Here is a 27,319-nt window from a genome sequence, read left to right as displayed (position 1 = left end):
AGGGTTCAGCTTCAGGGCTGTTTGACTTGAGTTTATCTAGTTTGTGTAGGAGAGATGGGAAGAGAAGATTTCTGTGTGACCTGGGATGGGAATTCTTCTTTTAAAAGTTCTGGACTGACTCCTGGGGATTTTTTAAAGCCCACCACAGTTCTCCACCTCAGGCTTTTTGGGGTTTGTGTTTTCCCAGGCTTATTTTTCCCAGCCTATGGTGGCTGCAGCAGTCCTTGTACACTTGGTCACTGATGGGACCTACTACCTGGACCAGAAGCAGGAGACCATCGGTGTGCAGCTGTTTGACACCAAAGAGCAAAGCCACGACCTTGGTAAGACTGTATTTTATTAAACTCCCTCTTTACTCCTTGCTTAATCTGGTGACGCCCCTGTTCACCAGTACTCCTGCTCATTTTTTTTCAGAATTAGACAAAAAAATGCTTGCTCAATGCTCCAAGCCCCGAGACTCACTAGAGTTTGTTGAAAATGATGTTATTTTATGTAAATTTTCTCCATAGCTGTTGACTATCTGTTCAGAGGTGATTAGCTCCTCTTCAGGCACTAAAACCAGCGCTATCTCAACGTTTCACACCCAGCACCACCCTGCAGGGACACTGATGGTGCTACAGATGCACCCCAGGGAGTGAGGGACCTGCACCAGCTGCTGCAGCAAGGTTTCTGTTTCACAGGGAGTGATCCCTGGGTGATCTCTGGTCCTGCTTGCAGGGAGGTCTCCGGGGCCATTGAATGGCCAGCATTCCCCAGGTGAAGTATTCCAGGTGGTGAAGGTCCAACCCCAGGCCCTGCCAGGCTCCTGGCGTGGCCTGAAGCAGGTGTGCCTGACAGAGGCAGGACCTGTGCTTGTGCTGAGGCGCTGGGATAGACAGGTTTTGTCTCTGCCCTTGGCACAGGGCCCTAAACTCGGGCAGGTTGTGTCTGGTGAATTGATCCAGGATGCATTTAAGCTCCAGAACCCAGGAGCTCTCCCTGGCTCCCTACTCTGTGTCAGGGTAGGACTTGCATAATCCCTTTCCAGATGTTCTCTGCCTTTTTTTTCACTGAGGAGAAAGCTGGCCAGGTCACCTTGAGAGAAGTTTTTAAGGAAGCGTAACTCCCATCCCCCAGCTTTCTGTTTTACCATGGCATTTCAGTTTTAATGAGCTGAAACTCAAATGAGCTTCCCACTAGTGATGAGAAGAAGGGACACAGAGTGACAGGTGTTGGATGAGTATCCAGAATAATACAGAATTTGGTGGGGGAAAAAAACCAAAAACAACAACAAAGGAAATGCGTGTGGTGTCTGTTGTCCAAGAACAAACTGAAATTTGTGGCAAGTTGTGCAGGTTGAGTCAGGATGGCTGAGCCCTTGGATTAATCTTACCCTCCTTTTGCAAAACAGTGGCACATAGCTCTATCCCTCTGAGAAATAAATGATGGAGACACGAGCATGCCAGCAGTACTTAATGTGACATTTTATGGGGGCAGACAGGCAGACTGGGAGAGAAAGAGAACAAGAAAGAGGAGCAAAGAGGAAACTGAGGGTTAGGTTTTGAAATCTTCAATGAGGTTGCAACATGAGTTTGGCATGGCTCAGCCTGATGTCTGGATGTCCTCCCAGCTGAAATGCTGCTTTCATCATGGAAAAGCCCCTTTGACCTTTCAGAGGAGGCTGCCTGGAGCAGAGGAGAGGTGTAGGTAGGCTACCCAGCAGTTCTCACTCAGGCAGAGCTCCCCGTTGCTGTTCTGCCGGAGTTCTGACAGTGACATGAAGTCCTTTTCCTGGATATTGTGTTTCCTTTGTTTGAATTAACACCATGGCAAGCTGGAAGCTGCAGCTGAGATGCAAATGTTGGCATGCACTGGGGGCAGGACTGACTGAGACACTCAGTGAGCCTTACGCAGAAGTTCGTGGCAAACTAAAAGTACATCCAGAAGGAAGCAGCAGTAATTTAAATCTCGATCAGTCCTCGGTGTGCTGAAGACACTGCCATGAGCAAGGCACAGCCTATCCAGACATGCAGTTTCCTGCCTTGATCAGAGCAAGAGGACTCACAGAAAACAATGTGAAGCTTCTTCTAAGTCCTGAGAGGAGATGGAGAGGTTGGGATGCTGAACACCTCAGCGCTGCTGCTTCAGAGCCATCGTGGGCACCAGGGCTCAGCTGCTGAGCTCAACAGATGGGTGCAGAGTCACAGGTACAGGGGTGATGCTGGGACAGCTCTGACTGCCCCCATGGGTTGCAGCAGGGGAATTAAAAATCCCTGACCTGTCCAGCCACCGTTTTCCTGGTCAGGGTCAGAAATAACCAGCAGTGCAGCACAGCTCTGAGGGTCTGTTCTGTTGTGGACACCACCTGAGTGCAAGGAATGAAATAGAAGCGAATAAACTGCCTCATACCATAAGGTCTTTCTTGGCTTTCCATCAGAGAAGGCAGAAACTTCCAAGGAATTTGGGAAGCCGGGATTTTGAGTATTAACTGCACCTGTTTGTAAGTGAGAAACGTGCGCTGTTCCACAAGGAGCTGATATCAAAAGACCTGTGGGAGGCAAGTAGACAGGGAGGTTATTTCAGGGTCAAGTGAAGACCAAAACAAAAAGAGGCTCGCTTTTTTATTTTATTTTTTTATTACAGGAAGATTTTTTTTAAGTAGAGGGTGGGAGATAGATGTTTAAAGAGCGTGTCTTAATTCACAGGAAATCACTTTCTAAGCAGAAAAATGAAAGCCTTTTTATTCCTTCCCTTTTGAGTCAAGAAATCTGAACTGGGGGAAAAAAAAAATAATAACAGAAATCCCTGAGCCAGTTAAACATGCAAATAGAATTTATTTTATTTTCAAATTTGTAAGTGTATCAGGGTAGCCAAAGGGCCTGGGCCAAAGCCATTGCTGGGGGAGCTCCAGTGAAGCAAATGGATCTGGAGCCAAGCTGATCCTCGGAGTGATGCCATGGAGCTGTGGAGGCAGAGCCTTGCAGGCAGCCAGCAGGCCATGAATCTCAATTAATGAATTTTGAGGGCGGCCGACAGCTGTCTGTCCTCTGCCACCCCCCTGGGATGGGTTTGGCCCATTTGAATTCAGGTTGCTCCTACCTGAAAGCGGGAATTTCTTCCCAGGTGTCACTGAGTGCCTTCTGCACTGGACAAAAGGGATTCAGAAGTCTCCTTGCTACCTCGCCGGTGTTTCTGTGCACTGCAACCTTGAGAAGCTTTTATTTCCCCAAGACACAATTCTTTTCTTCTCGAGTGAGATCACCTGTAAAATCCTCAGTGGCTCCATCACCCTCATTTCTATCTCCAGGACCAAATCTGCCTTTTCTTGCAAAGAACAAGATACCCTAAGGCTCAAAACTATTGGAGAAAAAAGCAAATCCAGGCAAATTTAGTGGAAAACTCATGCAAAAAAAAAGTTTTACACTGAGTGCTAATGACATGCACAGCTCCAAACGAGCTGCTGGTGCCCCGGCCCTGGTGCACAAAGCCCCCCAGCCTGCCGGCACTGTTTGATCCTGCATATAAAGGCTCCAAGTGTCCTCCAGGACCCGTTTTACAATAGTGTGACTCTGCTTCCCCCGTGCTGGTTGCTCCTGATTTACCAGAGCACAATAGGAACGTAGCTGTGGTCTAAAGGAGCGGCTCCGAGGGCCTGCCGCGCTCGCAGAGAGAATGGCAGCCTTTCTTCAGCTGTCTGGAGGGATCTGCTTCTCTGCTAAGCTCTCCAGAGCGATTTGGGAAGCCCCTCCAGGCAGCTTACCATAACTTTTCAGCTCTATAGGGCCATTCCTCTGGGTGAAATGCCTCTGAAGTGCCCAGGGCTTCGGGAAGCGATTGTGTTAAGCCTGACCCTTCCTCTGATCTTGTCTCTCCTCTGGCAGGTGTCCACGTCCTGAGCTGCAGGAACAATCCCCTGATTATCCCCGTCATCCATGACCTCAGTCACCCTTTTTATCACACCCAGGCTGTCCTCATTAGCTTCAGCTCCCAGTTTGTGGCCATCTCCGGGGTGGCCCTGCGTTCCTTCCACAACTTCGACCCCATCACCATCAGCAGCTGCCAGCAAGGACAGACCTACAGCCCTGCGGAGCAGAGGTGAGCGTGTCAGCCCTGCTTCCCCCTGCCTCACACCCACCACCCCCAGCGCCGGCCGGGGCCGGGGAGGAGGCAGGAGGGGCACAGCAGCTGAACCCCGCTGACCCCTTTGTGTCACGGGGAAAGAACTGGCGGTGTTCTCATTGATCAGGATGGATGGGACATTTAACCCGCGTGGGATGCTGTTAGTGAATTATTTCCTCTTCCTTTCTCCTCCTTCCTTTATGCCCAGCCTGGAACTGGGGCCGGTTCGCTCGGAACGTTGTCGTGTTGGCCGCTCGCGCGCCGGCTCAGTCGGAGCCGCTCTGTGTGCCCGAGTGCCACGGGCACCTCCCAGGGAAGGCACCGAGGGGCACAGAGGGACACAGCCTGTGCCCTGGAGGGGCCAGATCCTGCCAGGGGCTCGGCCCTGGGCTGCAGGGCCATGGCCATCAGCATCTGCCCTGCTTTTATGGCTGGGTGAGGCCCTCAGCGCCTCTCCGGATGCGGCCCCCATTCTGAAAAGCTCTGTAGGACCCCCCAGGATGAAAGGTTTATGGCTACCGTTTTATTCTTGTTGTTATTACAGACACATCAATAGATCACCACCAGCCCCTCTCAGTCTCTGCTTTACAGCATCCCACAGAGATTGTGACCTTTCTTGGCCTCTGGTGCAGCAGCTTCATGGATCCTTTCAGCGAGGCAGTGAAAAGGAGAGAATTTAGCAAAACCCCTGAAAGAATATTTTTTTTTCTTCCTTTGTGAATTCAAAGTTGTGAGCAGTTGTCATACCATAGCGGCAGCAATAGTAAAACAAGTTGCATATCCCAGCAAACCTCTGCTCAGCCTCCTAAGCAAGCTGTCAGGTTTTTTGATAATGTTCTGGCTTGTTTTTAGGACCTGCTTTTATTCCAGGAAAGGCGGGAGGGTGAGAAAGGGGGAGAGCGAAGGGAAAATAAAATTTAAAAAAAGGAGTATATCTATAGCTAAATCAATCCAGTCAGTGTGTTCTGACCTAGATTCAAAGCGTCTGATCATTCTGTGCAATAGGTTGTATAAATTCAGAGGCCCAAAGACAGCAGGATCAAGTTTCAGATAAGTCTGGTGGTGGAAATGTGGCCAAATCCCAGCGCCGAAGCGGGACAGGAAAAGGGCAAGAGAGCCCCACTGGAAGGAGATGCTGAGAAGCAACAGGGAGCTCAGGAGGGCTGAGACACAGGGCCACATCCCACTGCCCTCTCAAGTTTTCAGTAGGAATCAAACCTTTTATTCACTTACAGAACTAGAAGTGCTCTGTTTTTAGAAAGTTATTTGCTTAATTTAAAAAAAAAAAAAAACAACAAACAAACAAACAAAAAAACCCCCTTCCCCGTAGGCAAAGCTTCAGTGAGCCTCTGCAGCCCAGAAACCCAACCTTTAGAAATCCCTCGAGGCAGAATCACCTGCCTTTTGCCTCTTATTTTTCTTCTTGATTTTTTGGCATTGTTTTGGTTTTGGGATGCACTGAACCCTCTCAGCCCCCTGCTCTCACAAACCCATCCGAGCCTCACTCGTTCAAAGCGATGTTTTGGGCCTTGCAGGTTCCAGCACTGGATTGATCATGAAGTTTCCCATGTCTGGCAGGGAACTAGAAACTCTCAAAAGTAAAGCCCTAGTCCAAAGGCAATTGAAATCAGTGGAATTATTTCCACTGATGACAGTGCTTCAGTGAAGAGTCAGTCCCCAGTTTGCCTTGAGATCATTTGGGGTGACCAGATCTGTTTTCTTCTGTACAAAAAAACTCCAAGCAGTTCAGGTACCCAAGATATAGAGGAAGTTGTGCATTAAGCTGTGCAGCCAGGAAATAGGTGACACCTTTGCTGTCACCTGCTGTCTTTTTCCTTGGTTATTCTACTCAATCCAGGAAGAACAGAGAAAGACAGATTTTTAAAATAACTTCTTAACCAGCTCAGAGGCTGGACAGGGGTTTTCCGCCTCCCCTGCTCACAGTCTGCCCATCAGATTCCCTTGGGGTGCAAATTCCACACTGCCCATCTTTCCCTTCTCCCCTTTCCCCACTGGTTGCATTTGCCTAATATGATTTTTAAGGTATTGATCGAATTTTTAAAGGAACTTTCCTTCCTTTGTGTGATTATCAGTTTTACTGCTTTCATTTTCCTTGGATCAACATGGATATTTTTGCCTGCTTTTGGCTTCTCTCTACAAGAGGTATTATTTCTCTCTTTCAAGGAGAATTATTTTGCTTGGAGAGGATTTATAGCCAGATACAGATATTTCTAGGCAAGGGTGCAGATTTTAAAATTGTGAGGAAAAGAAATATATTGTCCCTTAAATGTTAGCACCGTTTTTATTTTGAAAGTGAATGAATCCCTCCCATGGGTTAGTGACAACTTAATAACTGAAAATAAAACATGCACTTACTCTTCTTTCTAAAATATGTGTTATAGTTAATACTTTAGTGAAAAATGGGCTTAAATCTTAAAGTCCAATTGAACTTTATAGGTATTTGTCCTCAGTCATCATTAGTTGTTTAGAAAAACCATTCTATCCTCCTGAAGACATTTATAGTTTGAAAATTCCTAATCTGTCCTTTCCAGTTTTATTCTTCCCGTTGTTTTTTCTGCTGCCAGTGACTACAGGCTCTTTTTTTGGTTGTTGTTTTGTTTCCAGCAGAAGTTTACCTCACTGCTGGAGATGTGCTGTAAAAATGACACTCTTTATTTTCACACTGCATCCTTAGACCAGATGTAATGGCCTGGTTAGTTCTTCTCTTCTGCTTTATAGCTCGAATTATTATACTTTTACTATTTCCGTTGTGGCCTCATGCAGTGGACGGTGAAATTGGGTGTGCAGAAGCAGAGGTGTAATTTCCCACCCTGCAGTCACTCGAGCAGCAAGAAGGCCTGGCGTGCTGTGGCTGCTTTTGACAGTGGTTCCTCAAAAAATCAGGGTTTTGTCTTTTTCCGTGGGTAGGAAACATCAGCTGCAGGTCACCCATCCCTGGAAAGCAGTTCGTGGGAAGTGCTGCTTTCACTTGGTGGCACTTCCCTGCCGCGGTCACCAGACCTGTCCCCTCCACCACCCCTCCTGGTGCCTCTGTTCCTCTCCTGCAAACTGCAGGCAGGAGGCAGGAAAGCCCAGTTCAGCCATCAGAAGGGTGCATTTCAGGAGTTTCCATCTTTCTAATCCACCATTAACTCTGTGTTCATACTGAAGACAAGTCCCCCTGGGCTGCCCGCAGCTCTCCAGTCTTCTTGCCTCACGTTGTCACCACCTTGTGCTTTCTAAGGAGTGTAGCAAAAAGATTTTCCTTTGCTTTCTTTGGTTAAAACTTGGCACACCGCTACGGCTTCAAAACTGCTTCAGCGAGGGAGATTTTAGTTTTTCCTCCCTCTGTAAGTGTGCGTATCTGGGTGTTTGACACTGTAGACCAAGACCTACCCCTGGCCACCACACCATCACCTGCTCTGGCCTCTGTGGAGAGGTTCCTTTTGAGCTGCACCCTTTGCTACCCCAAACAAGCCCCAGGGATTCGTAGCCCACTCCAGCTCTTCTCTTTGTCTCCTTCTTGCCTGCTGTCAGCTTCCCCAACAAGAAACGATGAAGATAAATCTTCAGCAGCAGAACAAATGCAACTGCTCTTTACAACTCTGGTTATTTTTTTTTTTCTTTTTTTTTTTTTTTTTTCATAAGGGGGAAGAAAGGGTTTCCTCGTCTCTTTTTGTTATGAATTAATGCAGCTTTCTCTTTCCTGGTTCGGCCGCCTTTCCCCTGCCCTGCATTCTGTCATTAAGCACAATCTCTGTCAGCTTGCTTCGGGTGAAATTAATGAATTTCTCACAGAACTGTTAATCATAGAAGCTTTGGTCCGTGACATGTGTTATAATTCAATGGGTTTTTAACCTTCGCCCCGTTTTGGTAATTGGCAAACGGCATCATTTGGCTTTTATTAAAGTGGAAGGCAGTGCATTTTCTTTGTTTGCCTGGACAGTCTGGCAGGGAGACCTGTGGGGCTGCTGACGCCCAGGGACACGGTCCCACTTCCAAGCTGGCAGGGTGACGGGGCTTTGAGAGCTTTATCAGTTCAATATGGACCCCCCTGGCAGGAACAGCTCACACCACGGGGTGCAGGCAGGCTGGAGGCAGAGCCCGTCCTCGGGGACAATTTCCCTGCCAGGGATGGGGACAGTGAGGGGGACGTTCTGGCTCGTGCCTCTCCTTTCCCTGGGGCTTACCTTGGGTTGGAGAAAAGGTTTTCTGAACGTCTCTGGCTTTAGCTTCATTTTGACCCTCTCAGTTTGAAACAGGGGCTTGCTGGGGTCGCTGTCGGAGTCAAACCCAGCAGTACTGAGGTGACATCACTGAAGGCACCACAGATGACACTGTTCACATTGTTCCTCTCATGGATCACATTTGAAGACGAACACCTTTTTAACAAAGGGCTTGATCCTTCTTCCAGCCAGCACAGATTCACCAGTCCCTGCCCAGCCCCATAGATTTGGGTAGATATTCAAGATTTTGTGTTAATACAAGGAGGCAATGTGCTTTCGCTGAAAACTGAAGAAGACAAAAATCATTGCCACCTTTTGAGTTCTTTTATTATTATTATTATTATTATTATTATTATTATTATTTTAAATTTCTACAAGAAGAAATATGGCTAGCAGCCTCTGCATATGTGTTTGGATTAGGGAGAGGGAGAACCTGCTCTTGCCTTTAGAGTAATGTCTAGAGAGGAGAACACAAACCCATTGTAAGGAAAAATATGTTAGAAAACCCTCAGAAGGCTACAGGAGTGTGAGTTGTGTGGATGGTGGCATGGGACAAAACCAAACTGTGCTTGGGATCTGCAGCCCAGGCTGGCCCAGACTGTGGAAAAGGGAGTTTTCTGCTCTGTCCAAGAGATAATGTTGGGGCTCTTCTCCTAAAAAGTGCCCACCATGAGCTTTTAGGCTTACCTGAGCTTAGATATATGTCAGAACCATCACAAAGGAAATGAATAATTAAGACACCATGTTAATATGAGTTCTTGGAAAAGCGCTCGACCTCAGGGTTAGGAAAGAAAGTTTGGCTGCTGTAAGCTTTTTGAAAGAGGAAGTCCTGGATTGTTTTTATATGAGGAAGGAAGAGCTCCACTTAATTGTTGTAATTTTCTATAAACATGTTAAAATACAAATGTTTCTAGGATTGTGTCACTAAAGCTCCAATTTAGCAAAGCCCTGAGCTATTTGCTTACATCCCCCTGTAGTCAAATCTATCAGTGGGACTTAACTGTGCTTTTGAAGTTAAGCACATATTTAAGTGCCTTGCTGAATTGGGGCCAATACTGGCACAGAGAAATACAGATTTAGAGGCTAATGACTGAGCTCATTTAGATTTGGGATGGGCAGAATGGATTTGAATAAAGTAAGAACTGGCTCAGAACTTCAGCTTGCATGTGAAGCTAGCTCAGTCCAGGGCTTTTTACATCACTGGAACAGTCTGCCTTGATCTGTTTTGAACATGCAGTGGAATGTGTGCAAGAAATCCACTGCTCCTTGCACTCACCTCGGTGTGAAGATGTTGTTTTAGGAAATTGTACGCTGCCAGGGCAAGATGAGGAGCAAGTGAATACTGAAGGCGACCTAGTAAAATAAACACTTGTCAGGGAATGTCCCAGGCACCGACACTTGCTTAAGTAAATCATTGGAGTGGTCCTTGGGTCCTTTGTGTAGCTTTGCTCCAAACTACTTCGTACTTTGGTAAGGATTTTTGGGAATTTGGATAGAACAGGGATGATTTGAAATAGGCAGTTTTGATAAAGTCGCTTGATTCTGACTGCAAGAAAATGGGAATCAACATGAGTTAAAGCTAAAGTGATTTCATTCTCAGATGCTCTTATATTGTTGGGTTTTTTTCCTGAGGAATGCACATTTTCTGGAACATGTGATGATTGACCACTGCTAAATGGCAGTACCCGTGGAAGAGCTTCTGTAATCCACAAATTGACGTGATGGGTTCTTTGTCTAAACTTCCTACTTGGAGATATTAATTTCTCCTTCCTAATTCTGCATTTGAAGAGCTCAATTCAGGACCGTGACTTCAAAATTCATTGGGATTTATGGCTGACAGTAGCTGATACCAAATTGGAACCAGTAGCTGGAGAACCAGAAATATTTAAATTAGAAACATTTGGTGGCAGTGGTTGTTTTTTTACAAAAAGTGAATGGTTGTATTGTTTGTCACTGAAGTCATTCATATAGAGTTACAGACAGAGAGAGCTGCCCAGATGATCTGCTAACCAAGGCATAATCTGGAGCCTGGAGGGGGTGGCTAAAAATGTTCCCTGGCCATTTCAGGAGACCACAAGGGGACTTGTAAACAGAAAGAAGAACATCACAATAAGTGTTTCTTAATGCCTTTGTCTGTGGCGTTTCAGTTCTGTAGGACTTCTAAGCCCAGGCTTGCTCATCTGGTGTCCCGATCTGAACTCCAGAAACCAGATCCTTTTTCTCCTTTACATTGATGGAAATGAAAAGCGATGCCACTGACTGCGGTGACGTTGCTTCAGATTTCCCTCTGTGCAAATTACAAGGGTTTTCTTGGGCTCACCCTTCCCTCTGAAGCCATTTAAGGCTGAATTCAGTGCTACACTAATTCACAGAAGTATTAGATTAAATAAGTCTGCTATTATTTTATTTTTCCAACTTGGGTGGAAGAAGGTTTTCAGATTCTGGGGCAGTTTTGCAACGGGCAGTCAAGGTTTGCATATGTGCTTCTGAGAGTGGCTTGGCACTAGTGCTCCTTTTTTTTCCCCAGTGAGTCACCTTGCTCAGCACTGCAGCCCTGGCACAGGAGACACTCGTGCTGCAGCCTCACCATCTGAGAAACGGAGGGGAGCAAAGTGAGATTTGGCCCTCGTGGGCCAGTGTAACTGGGACGTGTAACAGGGAGGGCTCCACAAAGCACCATCCATCCTTTACACTCTTACTCAACATCCAGCTTCAGATATCCTTGCTGATATCAGCTGAGGGTTTACTCAAGCAGCAGTACCATGAGGTTGGTAGGGTTAGGAAGAGGTTGGTAAGGTCCTGCTCTGCTCGGGAACCTGCAGGGTGTGAGGCTCGTGGTGTGTAAAGGAGTGTGCAAAGGCTGTGGTTCACACCCCTGGGTGACGCTGTTGGGCATTTGCAAGGCAATAGCATCTGGCTGTTCTCCTCACCTCGTTTCTCTTTGGTGATGGTCACCTGGGCACAAGGATGAGCTGCTCTCTGGTTCTGCTGCTGCTCCAGCCGCAGCCTTATTGATCCTTACGGAATGAAATCCACGGCAGTTTAAATCTGTATGCCAGGCTGTGTGATTCAGTGACTGGAAAACGTGTGAAATCCTTGGTTAGTGGGTGAGGAGCCTCCAGAAAGCAGGATCACCCTGGATAGGCCAGCTCTGGCAGAGGATCATCTATTCTGCTGAGGCGATGAGCATCACAGTCGTGCTGATAGCCAGGGGTGTGTTGTGTACAAGGGTATGGAGCTGGCCAACACAGAGGTGGAATTCTCCTTCCTCAGCTCTGTCAGCAACAATGCTCTGTGCACCATGAGGAAATAAAATATTTCTGAATGTAGAAATTGTTTATGGCTCATCACACTCCAGGGAAGGGCCAACACTGAACAAGCATCCTTAAATTACAAGCAGTGGGCACTTCCCATGTAGCACTAGTCTGGGACAGAAAAATGAGTTGTGCAGGTACATAAATACTGTCATTTAATCTGATCCAGAGCTCAGTAGAGACATGTGCAGATGTGCTTCTCTATCAGTAACATGGGGATAACAATACCAGCCCAGGTGTCTCGCAGGGGTGCCACAAAAATTAATTAGATAATGTCTGCACAGTGCTTTGAACACAGCACAACACCATGTACGTGCTAAGTCAGGGCTTACTAAGCTGAACAGGACTTTGGTGGCTGTTAACCCTTTTTTCTAGGCAGCAGGAATAACCTGTAATCTATTTCAAAATATGTGTATTGATACATTGCTTTCCTTTCTTTCTACAATTTTCTCTTTCGGGTTCTTCCCTACCCAAGGAGTTGGTGAAAAAAATCAATGTTTTCCCTCCTCAGAATCAATTTAACTGTATTAAAATTAAATTAATTTTCAATTGCAGCAGAGACATATCACCTTGTAGGGGTCCTTATCCCAGAAATTTCATCTCTAATCCAGAAACTCTGCACATAGAATCACAGGATGATTTGTGTGGAAGGGACCTTTGAAGGTCATCTGCAGTAATCAGGGGCATCTTTAACCAGATCTGGTTGCTCAGAGCCCTGTCCAACCTGGCCATGAATTTTTCCAGGGATGGAGCATCCATAGCTTCTCTGGGCAACCTGTGTCAGTGTTTTACCAGCCTCATTGTAAAAATATTTCTTCCCTCTCTCTAGTCTAAATCTCACTTCATGCTTTAAGATCTTCAACATTTTCATTGCTTTTTTGTTAAGGGACTACCCCATACTCACATTTGAACATGTGCTATAATGCTTGACTCAGATCATCAGAGATGGTGAATAATTTAGTCTCAATCAGACATCTCCGTGTATATAAAAATTAAACAAAAATCTCTTTTTTTGCAAGTTGTGCTAAATCTTACAATAATTTTCCAGAGGGAGAACAGACAGTTTCCATGGGGGAAAGATTTTATGGATGGCAGGAGAGCAACTGGAGAGGTCTGAAATGACAGCATGCTGCTGAGCTTGATAAGAGCTTATCAACACAGCTACACAGCTGATGTTTGCTGTTCCTCGTGAAGTGGAATAAAATGAACGTGATGATTCAATCGAGCTTCTCAAAGATAAGAGTGTCTATCGCAGAAACCCCTCCTCACATGTGCACAATTATCACTGCCAATATCAGCAGTCCTGAATTCAGCAGATTCAAAATTGGATGGGGCATGAGGACTGCTCTTGGAGGGAGAGTGCTTTCACAGGAGGGATGGATGGATGGATGGATGGATGGATGGATGGATGGATGGATGGATGGATGGATGGATGGATAAATGGACGTTAATACAGGAGTGGGGAGGTCACAGTGCAGTTGAATATTGCAGAACAGAAGTTACTTCTCCAGAACTGGCGGGCTCTTCCCTTTTGCTACAAAACCTGTAATTTGCTGTCTTTGTCATTGCTGTGCCCACTGCCTCTGTCCTTCAGGACATGCAGCAAGAGGCTGTGGAGCCCTTTCCTGAGCTGGGCTCAGAACCCTCTGAGCAAAGACTCTGTCAGTCAGACACTGCTCTTGTGGAATGGATTGAAATAACCGAATAACAAATAACACCACCACTCCTTGTCTCCCTGCCAGCTGTGTCCACTACTCCTGCGAAGCCACCGACTGCAAGAGGCTGGAGATCGAGAACGCGGTGCTGAACTGCACCGGCGGCACCGGCTGGGACAACGGTGCCCAGTGCAACGTCAGCTGCAGGACTGGATACATCCTGCAGATCCACAGGGACGATGAACTCGTCAAGAGCCAGGTTTGTCCTGCTGTGTTGCATTTTATCTTCTTGCCAGGGTCAGGATTAAGTGAGCAAGATGGTCTTTCTTGTTCGGACTCAGTTGTTTATTAATTCTTTTCTATATCACAGTCTCACAAACCGTGAGTTCTGCCACACTTCTTGCTAACAAACTAAAAATGGGGCCATCTCTCTCTCTCTGCCAGGCCTTTTAAGGATGAACTGTCCAATTAAGAAATGACACCTAAATTATTTTTACTTTTTACCCAATAACCAACCATCCATGGCTCACAATGCGGATTTTTCTACCCAATTAAAAAATACCACCCAGACCCATGAAGAAGGTGAAAAAGAAGAACTGACCTATGCCCTAAAACCTCCATCTTGCTATATATATATATTGCTATATACTAAAACCTTAAACTCTAAGTTTTCCACCCTGTGATGTCACAGACTTCTATCCAAACTCCACACCCACAATCCCAGTGCTGTCACTCAATTTTGGAAGCCTTTTCCACAGCCTCAGGTAAAAAGCATTATTTGCTAGGGGGTCAGTGCCTGTCAGCACAGAAAGTCTGAAATTCTTAGTGTCCAGGGTTCCAACACTGCTGAGGCGTTTTTTATTTTTATGATGCACAAGAGCAGGATGAGAAAACAGCTGTGGAGAAATTGAGAAATAACTTAGGCTAGACCCTAAAATCTCATCCCAGCCTTGGGACAAGGTTTTATCCCAGTGCTTATCATCAGAACAGGAGCCTTTTGACTCTGTAGGAAGAGTTACTGGCAATGAGCAAAGCTCAGATGTTCCCCAAATTTAGAAATTTTCAAACCAAAAAGTTTCTGTTTAGTCCTTCTTTGATCTCAGTGGCTCTGCTCAGCCAAGCAGTGTGGTTGGTGTTTTGGGAGTAGGGTGCTTGTGTTTTTGCACAACCAATTTCTGGGCAAAATACCTAATTTTTAGTCCTCTGATTGAGGCTAACAATGGATTAACTCTTTTGCAGTGTTTCAGTCCATCTGCTCCCAACCACACCCTGACATGTACAGCATGGAGGGCACAGAAGAAGCACTCAAACCTTTTTGCTTCCAGACAAATCACCAAAAACCTCCCCCAGCAGGGCAAGGGATGCTCCCCATCCTCTCTAATCTGTGCGTTAATAATCCAGTCCTACAAAAGCAACACATCTTCATGCAGTGAGGAGGGTATCGAGGAAAACTATCAATTTGTTTAAACATCAGAAAAAGATGCAGGTGCTTTGTGCTGGGAGGGGTGGATGAGGTGCAGCACGGCCCTGGGAGCAGGATGCTGGGGATGCAGGGCTGGCACCCCGCTTTGTTCCCTCACCTCTAACACTGCCACATCCTCTGAGTGAGACAGGCCAGTGGTTTCCACCACCAGCACCTTCTCTCCCTGGTTGTGGGGGCAGCACTCACATCTGGGGCAGCGCTCACATCTGGGCCGGGGGCTGGGGCAGCCACACTCAGCAGCCTGTCCGTACTTGTGAAATACTGTGTTCTTCATAAGCTCGCAGAGGGGGGAGACAGACTGGAGGGGAGTGAGTCAGCCCTTTCAACTCAATTACAAAACAAATACAGGACCCCGCGAGTTGGGCCTCTTCCATCCTAATTGGCATCAGCACCAGAACCCCAGCTCCAGCTGAGCATTTTTACAGAACAGAAAACAAGTTCCCAAAACGAGCCTGAGTGGCTGAACCAGGAAATTGTCGGGAGGGATCTGTACATGGGGTCCATGGGGCACGCAGGGATCACAAACCAAATAAAACAGCCTGAGCATGCTTCACCAGCCCTGTGTGATTTAAATGCAAGCATTACCTTTTGGGAAGGCTCAGCCAGCTGGGCATGGTTTTGCTGGGAGAAGTTTGGTTTCAGAGCCTTGATCAGACTCATATGACAGGAGCAGAGGATTTTAGCACCCCTCACTAACGTGATTCACTGCTGTTACAACACTCTTCCTCTCACCCTGCTCTGCTATTGCACTTCGTTGTCTTTTTCCACCAATAAAACCCCCTGAGGCCAGTGGCTTTGTTTTGCTCAGTGCTGTGCATTCACTGTTCAAATCAGGGAAGGAGTGGAGCATCTTAAAGATACCCATGACCATCTAAGCACATTAAACACGTGCTTTTAAAGTTTTATTAGTTTGCTTCAGAGATCCTCTGGAAAGGAACAGACAGTTTCTTTCACTATCATCTTGTTTTATTTCTTTGTGTCAGATGCTTCAAATTAGAACTTGTGGAAACGTGTAGGCAAGAAATGAATTATCTGAGGAAGTCCAGAATCCATGGTCTGGATTTTTCATATCAAAAGGCATTGTGCTTCTTCCACACTGGCTTCCCAGCTTCAGTTCCTCTTCCTGTCACAAGTATTTGGGGGTGAGAAAGGGCACATGGGTTGCTGTCCATGGCCAGAGGGACTTTTTATCATGGCTGGGGAACATTGCATGAAGCTGTTCCTTGTTACACTTTTGTCATTTAATTGGTTGTTTCACTTGTTTGACTGATTCGAGGGTCTAGAATTTTTTTTTTTTTTTTTTTTTTTTTCTTCTTGTTTAACTGTCAGTGTGTGGGGCTGCCTGAGGAAGAGCAGGAAGGAAGTTGCCTTGCACGTGTTGGTGTTTCACACTCTTGGGTAGGAGGGAGGCTGGGCTGAGGTGCAATGTCTCAAAGAGCAGACTGACCATCAGTGGCCCATGACCACTGCAGGCTGGTGAAGGTGATTCACAGACCACTGGAAACACCTTTGTTTAGCACCTGAAACACATTTGTCTTCCCTATTTCATTGAAAGACAGAAAAAAGGGGCGAAGAGAGAATTAAAAGCAACAGTTTCAAAAGCACCTTGGTGATGCAGGGGCACAAGTCACATTTCAAATCAATCTTTTACATCTAAAGGGTCTTTGAAAATCTTCTTAACAGTTTCTGCACTTTCTAGACTCTGTGTCGTCTGAAGCCACCATTTTAATCAGTTTTAGGGCAAAACATTCATTCAGTCCCTCTCTGAGAAGCTCCCATTCCCAAATTCCGTTAAAACCCTGTAAAATCACCAAACCCTAAAACTCGTCAGCACTCCGTGGAGCAGAAACTGTTGGTGCTTGAAAAGAAAAAGAAAGCTGAGCTGTTTACAGACTCTTGGGCTCTCTCTCATCCTCATTCAGGGACTTCAACAACAACAAAGGGGTTTGCATAGTGATGGAGCAAAATCCTTCATGTATCTTTCTCACAAAGAAGATCTTGGGGATGTTTTCATTCTCCCTCCCTGATTTCTTCCCGCCCCCCCTGACATCTCCATCACTCTTTCTTGTCCTCTTCCTCTTTCCCCCGCTTTGTCTTTCACTGCTTTCCTCCCCCTTGTCCTTCACTGAAAACCCAGCTCATTCAGTTGCTTGTTGTCATCTCTCCTTGAAGCTACCACCACTGCTGCTCTGGTCAAGAGGTGTTATTTAAAACCCAGCAGCTCCCTAATGTTGTGCAAAGGCATCATCAATCATGCCAGGAAAAGAAAGCGCGGCTCATGTGGGTTCAATTAGAGGCACAGTAGTGGGCAGAAGTGGAAGAATACTTAGAGGGGAGGGCACAGCTGTTCATTTTTAAGGAGAGGAAACTTCACACGTGAAGCATCGCTTGAAGAAGGAGCCGGCTGGGATCTTGGGCAGCAGGAAGGAGACATGAATTCTCCCAGGCTGTTAAAAGTCCCGAGAAACAAATCTTTCTGGCACCAGATTTGTTTGAGTTTGCATCCTCTTCACTGTACTGCGCATGGTATCTTTGGAGGCCCCTTTTCTTTCCCCCCCTTCTTTCCTCCTTGCCCACCCTCCCTCCTTGCTTAAGCCTCTTTTGCAAGGCAGGACATGAAGGGAAGCAGTTGCTGTGATGCCAGTCAAAGCAGCACAAAGTGCCCAAAGTGACAGCTAATAAACCAGATGAGAAAGCCAAGTGCTTCGTGTAGGCTGCTGTGAGCTGGGTGACCTTGTCAGATCAGACAGGCGAAACAGGCACGTGCCTGCTCAGCTCCGGGTGGGAGAGCTGCAGAGGCAGAGGCAGATGCTGCCACTAAGCCCCAGCGCCAGATCCGAGGGCTGAGTCCGTCAGAAATACCTCCGGGGCGTGGCGTGGAGCTGGGGAGAGACAGGATCCTGCTCAGCAGCCAGGGGTGCTGTCCCTGGGCACTGCAGGGACCCCACCCTCGGGTGTGACACTGAAAGAGGGGAAAGCCAAAAGCTGGTGGGTGCCATCAGCAATAAATTCTGTGGTAGGTTTGTCCTCTGTGCTTCCACACTGGTCTTTGTGTCCATTGCAGGGAACGCTCTCTGCTGTGTCCTGCTGCAGAATTACACGTGCTTCAAGCGATGACATGATAGACATGCTCTAAAATGTGCCATTATTATGTCTGACCTTGAAAACCTCAGCTTCCGTCATACCAAATGTGGAACAAATTACTGGGAAAAAGCTGAGTAGCCAGGGTCTTACCTCCATGGGCACAGCTTCTCTGATGGGAATGGTCTTCCCAGTGTGCCAGGAAGAGGAAAACCCACAGGGGTCTTACAGATTAGGTTAGAGGCTTTTTGGGGAAAGTACCATGGGGAAAAACCCAGAGATGAAAATGTGGAGACACTAATTACAAACATTTTGATATCAAGGTCTAGAACAGGTGCACAGATAAAGGACAGTGGGATTATGGCTGTGGAGAGGGATCCCTTCCAAAGAGATGGATCCCAGGCCTGTGGCATTTCCACCAGGCTCTGGTGTCCTGCTACTTTCTGCTAACAAAGGCCATGGGCTGCAGAAATAATCTCACAAGTGGTAGCTTGGGCACAACATTCCTTTTGTAAGGTGTGACTGTCATGGACAGATATTGCTTCCATTTAAATTTTTGTGTTATATTCCGGTTTCTGAGTTTGCAGTGTTTCTTTGCTGATCTGCAGAGGTGTGCAACCCTGTTGTTAGAGAAACCTCCTGGTGCACCACACTGTGTCCCAGCAGCTAGTGTCAGCTAGTAGGAACACTCATTTACTCCTAAACGAGATCACAGCAACACCAAAAACTTTATTCCTGGGGCTGAATCTCTTGTCATTGGTACAGCTCCCCTGTGTTCAGTATGGATCCAGTATCCAACACGAAACTATGCAAGATCTATGTCTTTTCCATAACATTTGGATAGCCCCTGACATCATTAGCTTGAGTTTATTGACATTGATATCTTGGGTTTATGTTTTAAGTTCCAGCAGCCATGGTGCCGCTGTGTTATTTGATGATAGCAGCTCTAAAAGGGAAGTGGAGGCTTTGCTGGATGCTGGAGCAGCTCATCCTGGAGTGCTGATGGTTTGCAAGACATGGGAATATGCTGTATTATCCCTTCTCCTGTGGCCATCATCCTGCAGCCCCTGGAATCTTCAGGACATCACCCTGCCCACAGTTTATACACACTTTTTAATGGTACAGATATTCTGATAAGCAACAAAGGCAGAATTACCAGCCACCGGGGAGTGAAATGTTTGGGAATGAGAACACACACTATCGCTTCACCTGATGGCTCTGAGTATCCCAGAATGCGCTACTCTGAGTTTGTAGGAAAGACATTTTTTTCCATCAGCAGTGCTCCCTGTTTAAATAAACTCCACGGTCTAGAAAAGGGGTTTTGTGCCCACTTGGGAAGTGTCCAGTTTCTCAGCTCTGGGACTGCTTTTTCCATTCTGAATGCAACCATATATCAAAGGGAGACAGGTCTGAACTTCTGTTGAAACCATTAGGGTGTTTTTGCAAAAAGGGAATCCAGGTCCCTTTGATGTGTGCTAGAAAAATTCCCTTTCCTTTTATAAACCCAGATCAATGGCCGGCGGTGCAAATCTCCTGTGAGCATACCAGCCCTGAATAAAATATTCCCTGGAGGCAGAGGAGTGCTGCTGTATGGCTTGGTCAGATTCCTCGCCAGTATCTTCCCTTTCTCATGTTTGGGTTTCTCACATTTCTTAGCCTCTCTTTATTCTGGTGTGGAGGGAAGAGTTAGATTCTTCACTTCAAGCCTTTAATAATTTTCCATTTTTAATTAGAAAGTGGATATGTTGTTTACTCGGTTCTCTTTGCGAACATCTGTTTTTCCTTCAGTCACCCAGTAAATTAATCTTAGCATTAGATGGGTGGCTCCTTTACTTCCCCCCCATTTTTCTTCTTTGCCCCTAGCACTCCAGGATTCCAGTGTGCTGTGCAGTTTGGATTATTCCCCAGATCCACAGAAGTGCAGTTGCTGTGTAGCTGTGACGGTAGAGTGACTTTGGGGAAGTCAGAGCACAGGAGCGGACTCTGTGTACAGCCTCTCAAGTTCCAGGTGCCAGTTATGGGCAGGACACTCTTTAGTCTGCCCATGGCAAATTCCTCCTGGAAAAGGTCTGTCCCTCAGGCAGTCGTGTCCGTGGTGTCAGGACAGCAGGGCCCTGGTTCTGTGTGGAGCCTTGGGGCACTCTGCCAGGGAAGCCACAAGAGCAGCTGTCAGTATCTGCTCACAATGCTGATGTGGCCCGAGGTGCTACCCCTGGGATCCCCATCCGAGGGTGACTGACACCTCTCGGGAGAGCCTCAGATGAGACTCCCAAATGGCTTCGTGTCAGCCTGGCTTTTACTTCAAACCCAAGAGTGAGTTTGACTGCTCGGAAGCACAGGGGGATCCCCTTGGAGCGGCTGTGTCACGGCAAAGGTGACAAGGATGGGGGACAGCTGTCAGCTCCAAACAGCTCAGGCTTGTGCTCCTTTCCAATGGCAGGGCAGAGCAGCAGGTTCCCTGCTTGCCTCAGGAGGCCAGATGAGAGTTTGGATTATTTGTAGAGCTGCACTCTTTATATGGAAGCACTTTAGTGTCTCACCCCGGAGGTGGCAGAAAATCCTTTCTGACTCTCTTATGAGCCTTGGTGGGTCTGGCAGCTGCTGTCCAAGTGATGATGGTAGGGACCAGCCACAGCTGTGTTTAACCTGTGACCCAAAATAGTGGCTATTAGGCTTGAAATGGTTTTGATCTCTCCCTCGCTGGCTGTGGTGGCTGTAGCCGTGTGTCTTTTTCCAGACGGAGTCCAGCGTCACCATGACCTGCATGGATGGGAAGTGGAACAAGCAGGTGACGTGTGAACCCGTGGACTGTGGTGTCCCAGACCAGTACCACGTCTACCCAGCCACCTTCAACTGCAGCGAGGGCACCACCTTTGGCAAGAAATGCTCCTTCACTTGCCGACCTCCTGCTCTTCTGAAAGGTACTGGGGGGTGTCTGTGCAGTGACCTGGGGCACACAGCGAGCACAGACTGCTCCTGGGAATACATGTCACTCTTGCTCTTGGTTTAGAATTACTCATGCTATTTTAAGTAGGAAGAATTATGGGACTCTATGGAAGGTTTATTTGTATTAGAAGTTAAGTTCTTTTGCATCTCTCTATTACCTTGCTTTGACCTTTCCTTGATCGCGGCTGGCCAGGCAGCAATGACTGGGAATATTGCTTCCATACAACCAAAACATGGAATCGTCATGGGGATAAATCAGATTGAACTCTCTCATCTTCTTTCCCATGCTTTTTCTATTTCCACTGTCTGTCTCCCTTCAATGCTTCCTCCATGTATTTGGAAAGCCAAGAGAAGACTGAAAATCCCCACGTCCCAATGGCACAGACCCCCATTCCTGTGTTTTCTAATCCATCATCACACTTCTCCTTTTCCACACTCATTTTGCTCTGCTCTGACCTTCCGCTCCTCTTCTTGTTTGGCACTCTTTACATTTTCCTTTTTTCTTTTATTTTTTTCCCCTAGAAATAACACAGCTTGCTGCCCTCTTTCCTTTCCTCCTCTATCTTCATTTCTACTGCTTTTCTAACATCCCCATCCTCTTCTCAGCACCATCAACTCTTCTACTCACTGGCACATTTCCCTTTTTGATCTGGTCTTCGGGAAGCAAGAAAAGATGCTATTGTTAATTTGAGGGAACATTAGTCCCTTAGCTTGTCCATCTTGCAGCTGAGTAAACTTAATCGCTGTTGTCAACTCAGGCACAAACACTGTATAAGTTTTTCTGTACCTGTGGTATCTCCTTTTCTGCTGGGATTTGCTGCAAAACCCAAAAAGGAATTGGAGGTATTATTCATTTCAGGGAAAGGCTATGTTGACTTCATATATAAGCAAATTTGTTAATTTTTTTTTTTTTTTCAGTTCTGATGGGAGATAACCCAAAACAGCCAATACACAAAGTTATGACTATTCAAAGGATAGTTAAGAGAAAATTAAGACTACTTTTAACAAAAACCTCAATTTTTTCTACTGATACACTCACAGGGCCATCTTCAACAAAAGGTGTTTTTTTCATATTAAGTTCTTTAAATTTTTTTGGGCAGGCAGTTAAAATAATTTCACTCATTATGACCAACAAGAGCTGATGACTCAGGCAGGGGTAGCTGGAGGGATGACAACCAACCTCAGGTCAGGAGCTGCAGCTCTGGTGTGTAGCATCACTTCACTTTTGTCCAGAAACACTGAGCTGTGAGGTAAAGGCACCGTTTGGTGTAGAGCCATCACTGATGACTAATAAATGTGGCCACTAAGCTTCTGGAGAGCGGCGTTGGAATGAGTCATGCCTAATTCAATCACTGACGTCATGACAGCCACTGTTGGTAATGTCACAGCTTATCGCTTTGCAGTGGCAAGTATGATATCACCACGGCTGGGCTGGGAGCTGCTACATGACTCAGAGCAGAGGAAGATGCTGGTGCTCCAGAAAAGAGCTGCCTTCTGCACAAAATACCTCTGCAATCAGCTGCAGTTGGGGAGGGAAGAGAGAAATCCGGGCTGATTTAATGCGGCTTCTCTTATCTTTGAGGGCAGGGCAGGAGGGCTCCTCCACATACCTTCCTGAACCCTCCAGAGCCTTTTGTTTTCTTCTTCTTTGAATTCCAGCCTCATGCCCCGGCTCTCTTCCTCCCCTCGCAGAGAGGTGGCATTGCTCCGGGGTTAGCAGTTTGTCAGTATTATTTCGGATAACTCCGAAGTTGGCTTGCTGTTGAAAATATGCCTTGAGGGTTGAGAAGAGTTCCTGCAGCAATGCTCAGGGATTTCAACGGAATATTAGAGATTTTTGAAGGGTTAGTGGCTCATAGCTGTGCTTTGTTTCTTAGGAAAAGCTTATTCCTTTTCAACATATGGTATAAAATAACAAAGAATGTAAAATACACTGAGACTGGGCTACTTTTAGCTTAACCTTCTGAAGTCAAGTAGGTCATAGCAGAGGCAAATAGATCCATTGTACCTTTTACCTTTGAGGTGTTGGCCAAGAAAGCTTCCTGAGGAAAATGAGTCTCTAATGAGTATTATGAATCATATTTATCACAGTAGTCCCCAAGGACTGAGAGTCCCCAGCTGAGAATGGCTCTTCATTGTGTTGGAGTAGTGATTCTAATACTAACAGATGCTGCTCCAAAAGGTTCCAAATTGAAATAAAAGGGACAGATTCAGGGAAAAGATATAACACAGAAGCAGAATGAAGAATGTGATGGCACCAAACCCTCTGTTAAAGCCATGGCTTTGGAGAGGAGGGGGTTGGTGTATGAAACAAGCTTCCTTTCAGAGGGGAACAAAATAAGGAAGAGAAATACAAAAGATGACAAAGCCTGCGTGGCTTCCCCTATGCTATAGCATTTCCTGAAATAAGCACTGCCTGCCTGTCACCTGAAAGCAGAGTCCGTAATGATTTAATGACATCATCTAGAGCGAGAGAACACACAGGACATATGAGTGTTCAGTGCAGTTGGATTTGTCAAACCGGCCGAGGGGGCTCTTGATATCTTGTGGGTGTAATGACATTCCGAAAGAAAATAGTCCTGCTGAACGTTGCTAACTCTGCTCCCTGTTCTCCTCAGGAAACAACAGCAACTTGACCTGCATGGAGGACGGGCTGTGGTCCTTCCCTGAGGCCCTGTGTGAGCTGATGTGTCGAGCACCCTCCGTCGTCCCCAACGCGGATCTGCAGACCTCGCGCTGCCGGGAAGACAAGCACAAAGTGGGCTCGTTCTGCAAGTACAAATGCAAACCAGGTTACCACGTCCCCGGATCCTCCAGAAAATCGAGAAAGTACGTGAAAGACTAAAGTTACGCCATCAGCCTGGTTCAGAAAGCCATGAGTTAAAATGATTTTGGGAAGGGGTTGTTTGTCACAGACTCCGTGTGCCATAGGGAATAGCATGGAGCAATTCCTTCCTGCAGATAGCCGTGCAGTGTCAGTTTAGGCACCCAGCTCGGTTAGGCTTCTTTGAAAATCCTGACCAATGCTCAAAAAACAGACTTTACCTTAGAAATACCCCTTTGATATGCAGCCTGGGGAGTCCCCTTTGAAACCCTGCAGAAAAGGGTTAGTGCTGTCGTATGCTTCTGACTCTGCACAAACCCACTTCAAACCAACCACAGCCCACAAGCCTGGGAAGCCGAGTTCTTGGGAGATGTGTCCAAGGCCAAAAGAGGAGTTTAGGCTGGGCAGCTCAATGTTAGTTTTGCAAATAATCGTTATTTTTGCTCGGAGACCTCATGACGCAGATCCACTGCTTGTTCCCCAAGTGTTAAAAGCTCGAGCACACCCATCTCCTGCAACCTGCTAGCAGAGCTCAGAGGCTTTAGAGGCTCCCAGCTGACTCAGCCGCTCACTAAATGTTGCTTTTTTTCTGCACTAAAAAGGCGAGCCTTTAAGATCCAGTGCACGCAGGACGGCACGTGGCTGCCAGGTGCCTGCGTGCCCGTCACCTGTGACCCTCCGCCTTCCAAGTTCCACGGGCTCTACCAGTGCTCCAACGGCTTCCAGTTCAACAGCGAGTGCCGCATCAAGTGCGAGGATGACGACAGTCAGTCGGTGAGTCTCCCTTACCCAAAATACCTCAGCCCACTCAAGCCTGGCTTTATATCATATCTTCCTTAAGGACGCTGATCCTGGAGAGGCCAAGGGACGTTGAGCTCTTCCGAAACCAGGGAGATGTACAAGGAAAAACAAAATTAAAGTTGAGGGAGAGTCTGAAAATATTATTTTTATGACAGTAGTAACAGTATTAACTATTACCTTAGAGGATTAGAAGCGACTGACTTACTGTTTCTGGACAGTAACGGGCAGAAAAATCTGCCACAGTGGTTTTATGATCTGGCTAGAAAATAAGGAGCAACAAATGAAAATAAGTAGAATGTGAGTTATCTACACTTATCCCATTTATTCATTCTGTTTTACCTTGCTTTTCTCTCCAGTTCTTACCATTGTATGTCTGTGTGTCGTGTGATAATTTAACACCACAGGGATTACAACTATTCAGGTGAATTCTCTCCAAACCTCCACGTTTTTCTGGCTGTGAAGGTGTCATTTGGCACCAGAGGTCAGATCCTCATCTGGCACAAATCAGCATATTGCCTTTGGCTTCCTGGGAGCTGTGTTCACTGATATGGGAAGGTCTGGCCTCTACTATCTTATTTGAAATGCCTAGTTTTCCTCACCAGAGGTAATTATAGTTTGTGAGATAAGTAACTTCTCCCAGAAGTGCTGCTGCTGCTCCCTATGCTTGGGAAGAGGAAGTGAGGATGTGGAAGCTGCCGCTTCTGCAGGCACTGCTTGGAGCAGGGAGTGCTCTGACAGGGGCATTTTAATATAATTCCAGAATCTGAGGACCTTTAAAAAGGTACATGCCCTGCCCTAGGGCCAGTTATGTGACAGATACCTCTGGTACTTGCTCCACATGTTAAAATCTCCTGTTCCCTGTCCTCTGGCCTGCCTTCTCCACGGGGACAACAGGCAGAGCTCCAGCGTTTCACATCAGGGCACCCGGAAAGGTTTTCCTTGTTGAAGACTTGGAGTGAGGTTATGAGCAATGTGAATTGAGAAGCTGCAGGCATGGGTGCAGAGGGGCTGGGAGCTCTGGGACACAGCAGCTGTGGCTTTGTGCATCCACCGCTTGCTCAGAGGGGCAGCATGGCCTGTGCTGTGTTCCAGCAGTGCCACTGCAGGGAAACTGGGACCTCCAGGGCAATGACAGCTGGTGGAATGGGCTTGTGTTTGCTTTTGAATGAGGTGAACACAAAGAGGGGCAAGCAGTAGAGTCAGGGTTACAGCAGTAGTGAAGTGAGCTCTGGAAAGGGAGAGATACAGCTCTGTCTACTCGCTGGGAGGGAGAGGAGTGACTGCTCAGCTGCGAAAGCACCTTGGGCAAAGGAGCAGATAAAATCTTGAGAAAGGGATTTACAGTGAAAAGTATTTTCAGATATCCCAGAAAATAGGCTACAGAAGAAGAGCCATGACTCCTGGCACAAGCCAGAACCACTTGAGAGGTGTTAATTATTTAAGGATTAAACCCCACTAAGTCTCTCTCAGCTATATAAGGTGATAATACACGTTGCATCCAAGCAAGAAACCCAGCAGGGATTTTCACAAGAGATTTTGCAGGTCAGGGAATGATGGACAGTATGTTACTATAGCAATGGATATCCTGGGATCTCTGAGTATGTTGCTGGAACTATACAAGAGTACCCTCAAGCACAGCCAGCTCCAGGAACATAAATCAGGTTTCATGGCTCATCTTTGAGAATCATGTTTGAACCCTGGCATGGAAATTGCAAGGGAAGTGCACCACACTTGCTAAAACAGCAAATTGTGCTCAATTATAGTTTAGCAATTTATTCCTGACTTTGTCACCATGCTGAAAGATCATTACTTGGCTGCACATACAGCATCTCTTAATCACCAGGAATGTAATGGTCATTTAAGCAGGTACCTCCCCTGGCACCAGAGCAAGGGTCTTCCATTTCTGCATATTGTACACAAATCATATCAATGGTCAGAACTAAATTAATCAGTCTCTGCCAAGCTGGCCCTTAGGTGAGAATCACCAAGCTGGATCTCACCCTGAGTCCATCTGCTCCATTATTCCTTTCATATGATTTCCTTATTACTTCTGGCAATGGCCAGATGTCTAGAGAAGGGGAAGCAGGTCCCACACCGTAGTCTGCTGCTAAGACCACTTTGCATCTCACTAAACATTGTGTTCATTAACAAAGCTGAGCAAAAAAAGGGAAGCATTAGGATATCAAGGACGAGACTACCACTGAAGGCTGAGCCCTCTTCCATGACGGTCTCTGTGCAACCGTGGGTGTAAAGTGTGGAGGAGAGCTCCTCCAAAAAAGTTCTGCAGTCCTGCAGGGATCCCAGCATGGACAGCACATCAAAGGATCCCCAAAGATATCCAGCACAGTGTCCAAGAGCAGGGTGGGTAGATTGCAGGCAACGCATCTGGCATGAAAAACGGGTGAGGAGAAGCAGAGATCCTGCATGATTCTCCCACCCAGTAAGGCCCCACAGGAGTTTTGGAGCCCAATCACACCAGACATCCTCCTGTTGAATGTCCCACATTGCCCCATGGCAGTTGGGCTCGCAGATCCCACAGAACAGCTTGTTTGCACAGAAATCCCCAATGCCGTGAGGATAGATCTGACAAAAGATTGCCTGTGCACTCCTTTGTTGTTTTTAAAGGGCATGATATTTCCCCTCGGACTTTGGTATTCATTCCTCAGTATCATACAGAGAATCTCTTCTATAAGAGAAATGTCATAGTCTGTTCCTTGCCCATTCCCACACTAGAGGATTTTTTTTTTGTCCTTCCCACCTGCCTCTGTGCGTGTCCGTCTCAGCCCCTTCGCCTGCTGTCACTCAAGGCAGCCAAGCTCTAAAGAGCACGTTCTGCCCTGCTAAGCTCATGTCCCGCTCTCTCTTCCTCCTCCAATGGCCATTGGGGATTC

General features: G+C 46.7%; 1 protein-coding gene across 2 annotated transcripts in view; it reads left to right on the top strand.

The window, feature by feature from the left end:
- The window catches only part of PAPPA (pappalysin 1), a 180,632-nt gene that overhangs the window by 121,719 nt on the left and 31,594 nt on the right, over positions 1–27,319 (top strand). For both annotated transcript variants that reach the window (XM_040083345.2, XM_040083346.2), the window contains exons 12-17: positions 188–323; positions 3,861–4,074; positions 13,381–13,552; positions 20,595–20,778; positions 23,422–23,632; positions 24,230–24,401. In XM_040083345.2, the coding sequence (XP_039939279.1) occupies positions 188–323; positions 3,861–4,074; positions 13,381–13,552; positions 20,595–20,778; positions 23,422–23,632; positions 24,230–24,401 (1,089 nt within the window). The remainder of the gene's footprint in view (positions 1–187; positions 324–3,860; positions 4,075–13,380; positions 13,553–20,594; positions 20,779–23,421; positions 23,633–24,229; positions 24,402–27,319) is intronic.

The sequence above is a fragment of the Hirundo rustica genome, chromosome 20 (assembly GCF_015227805.2).
Source record: "Hirundo rustica isolate bHirRus1 chromosome 20, bHirRus1.pri.v3, whole genome shotgun sequence".
Classification (NCBI taxonomy): domain Eukaryota; kingdom Metazoa; phylum Chordata; class Aves; order Passeriformes; family Hirundinidae; genus Hirundo; species Hirundo rustica.
This window is presented reverse-complemented; position numbering and strand designations above follow the sequence as displayed.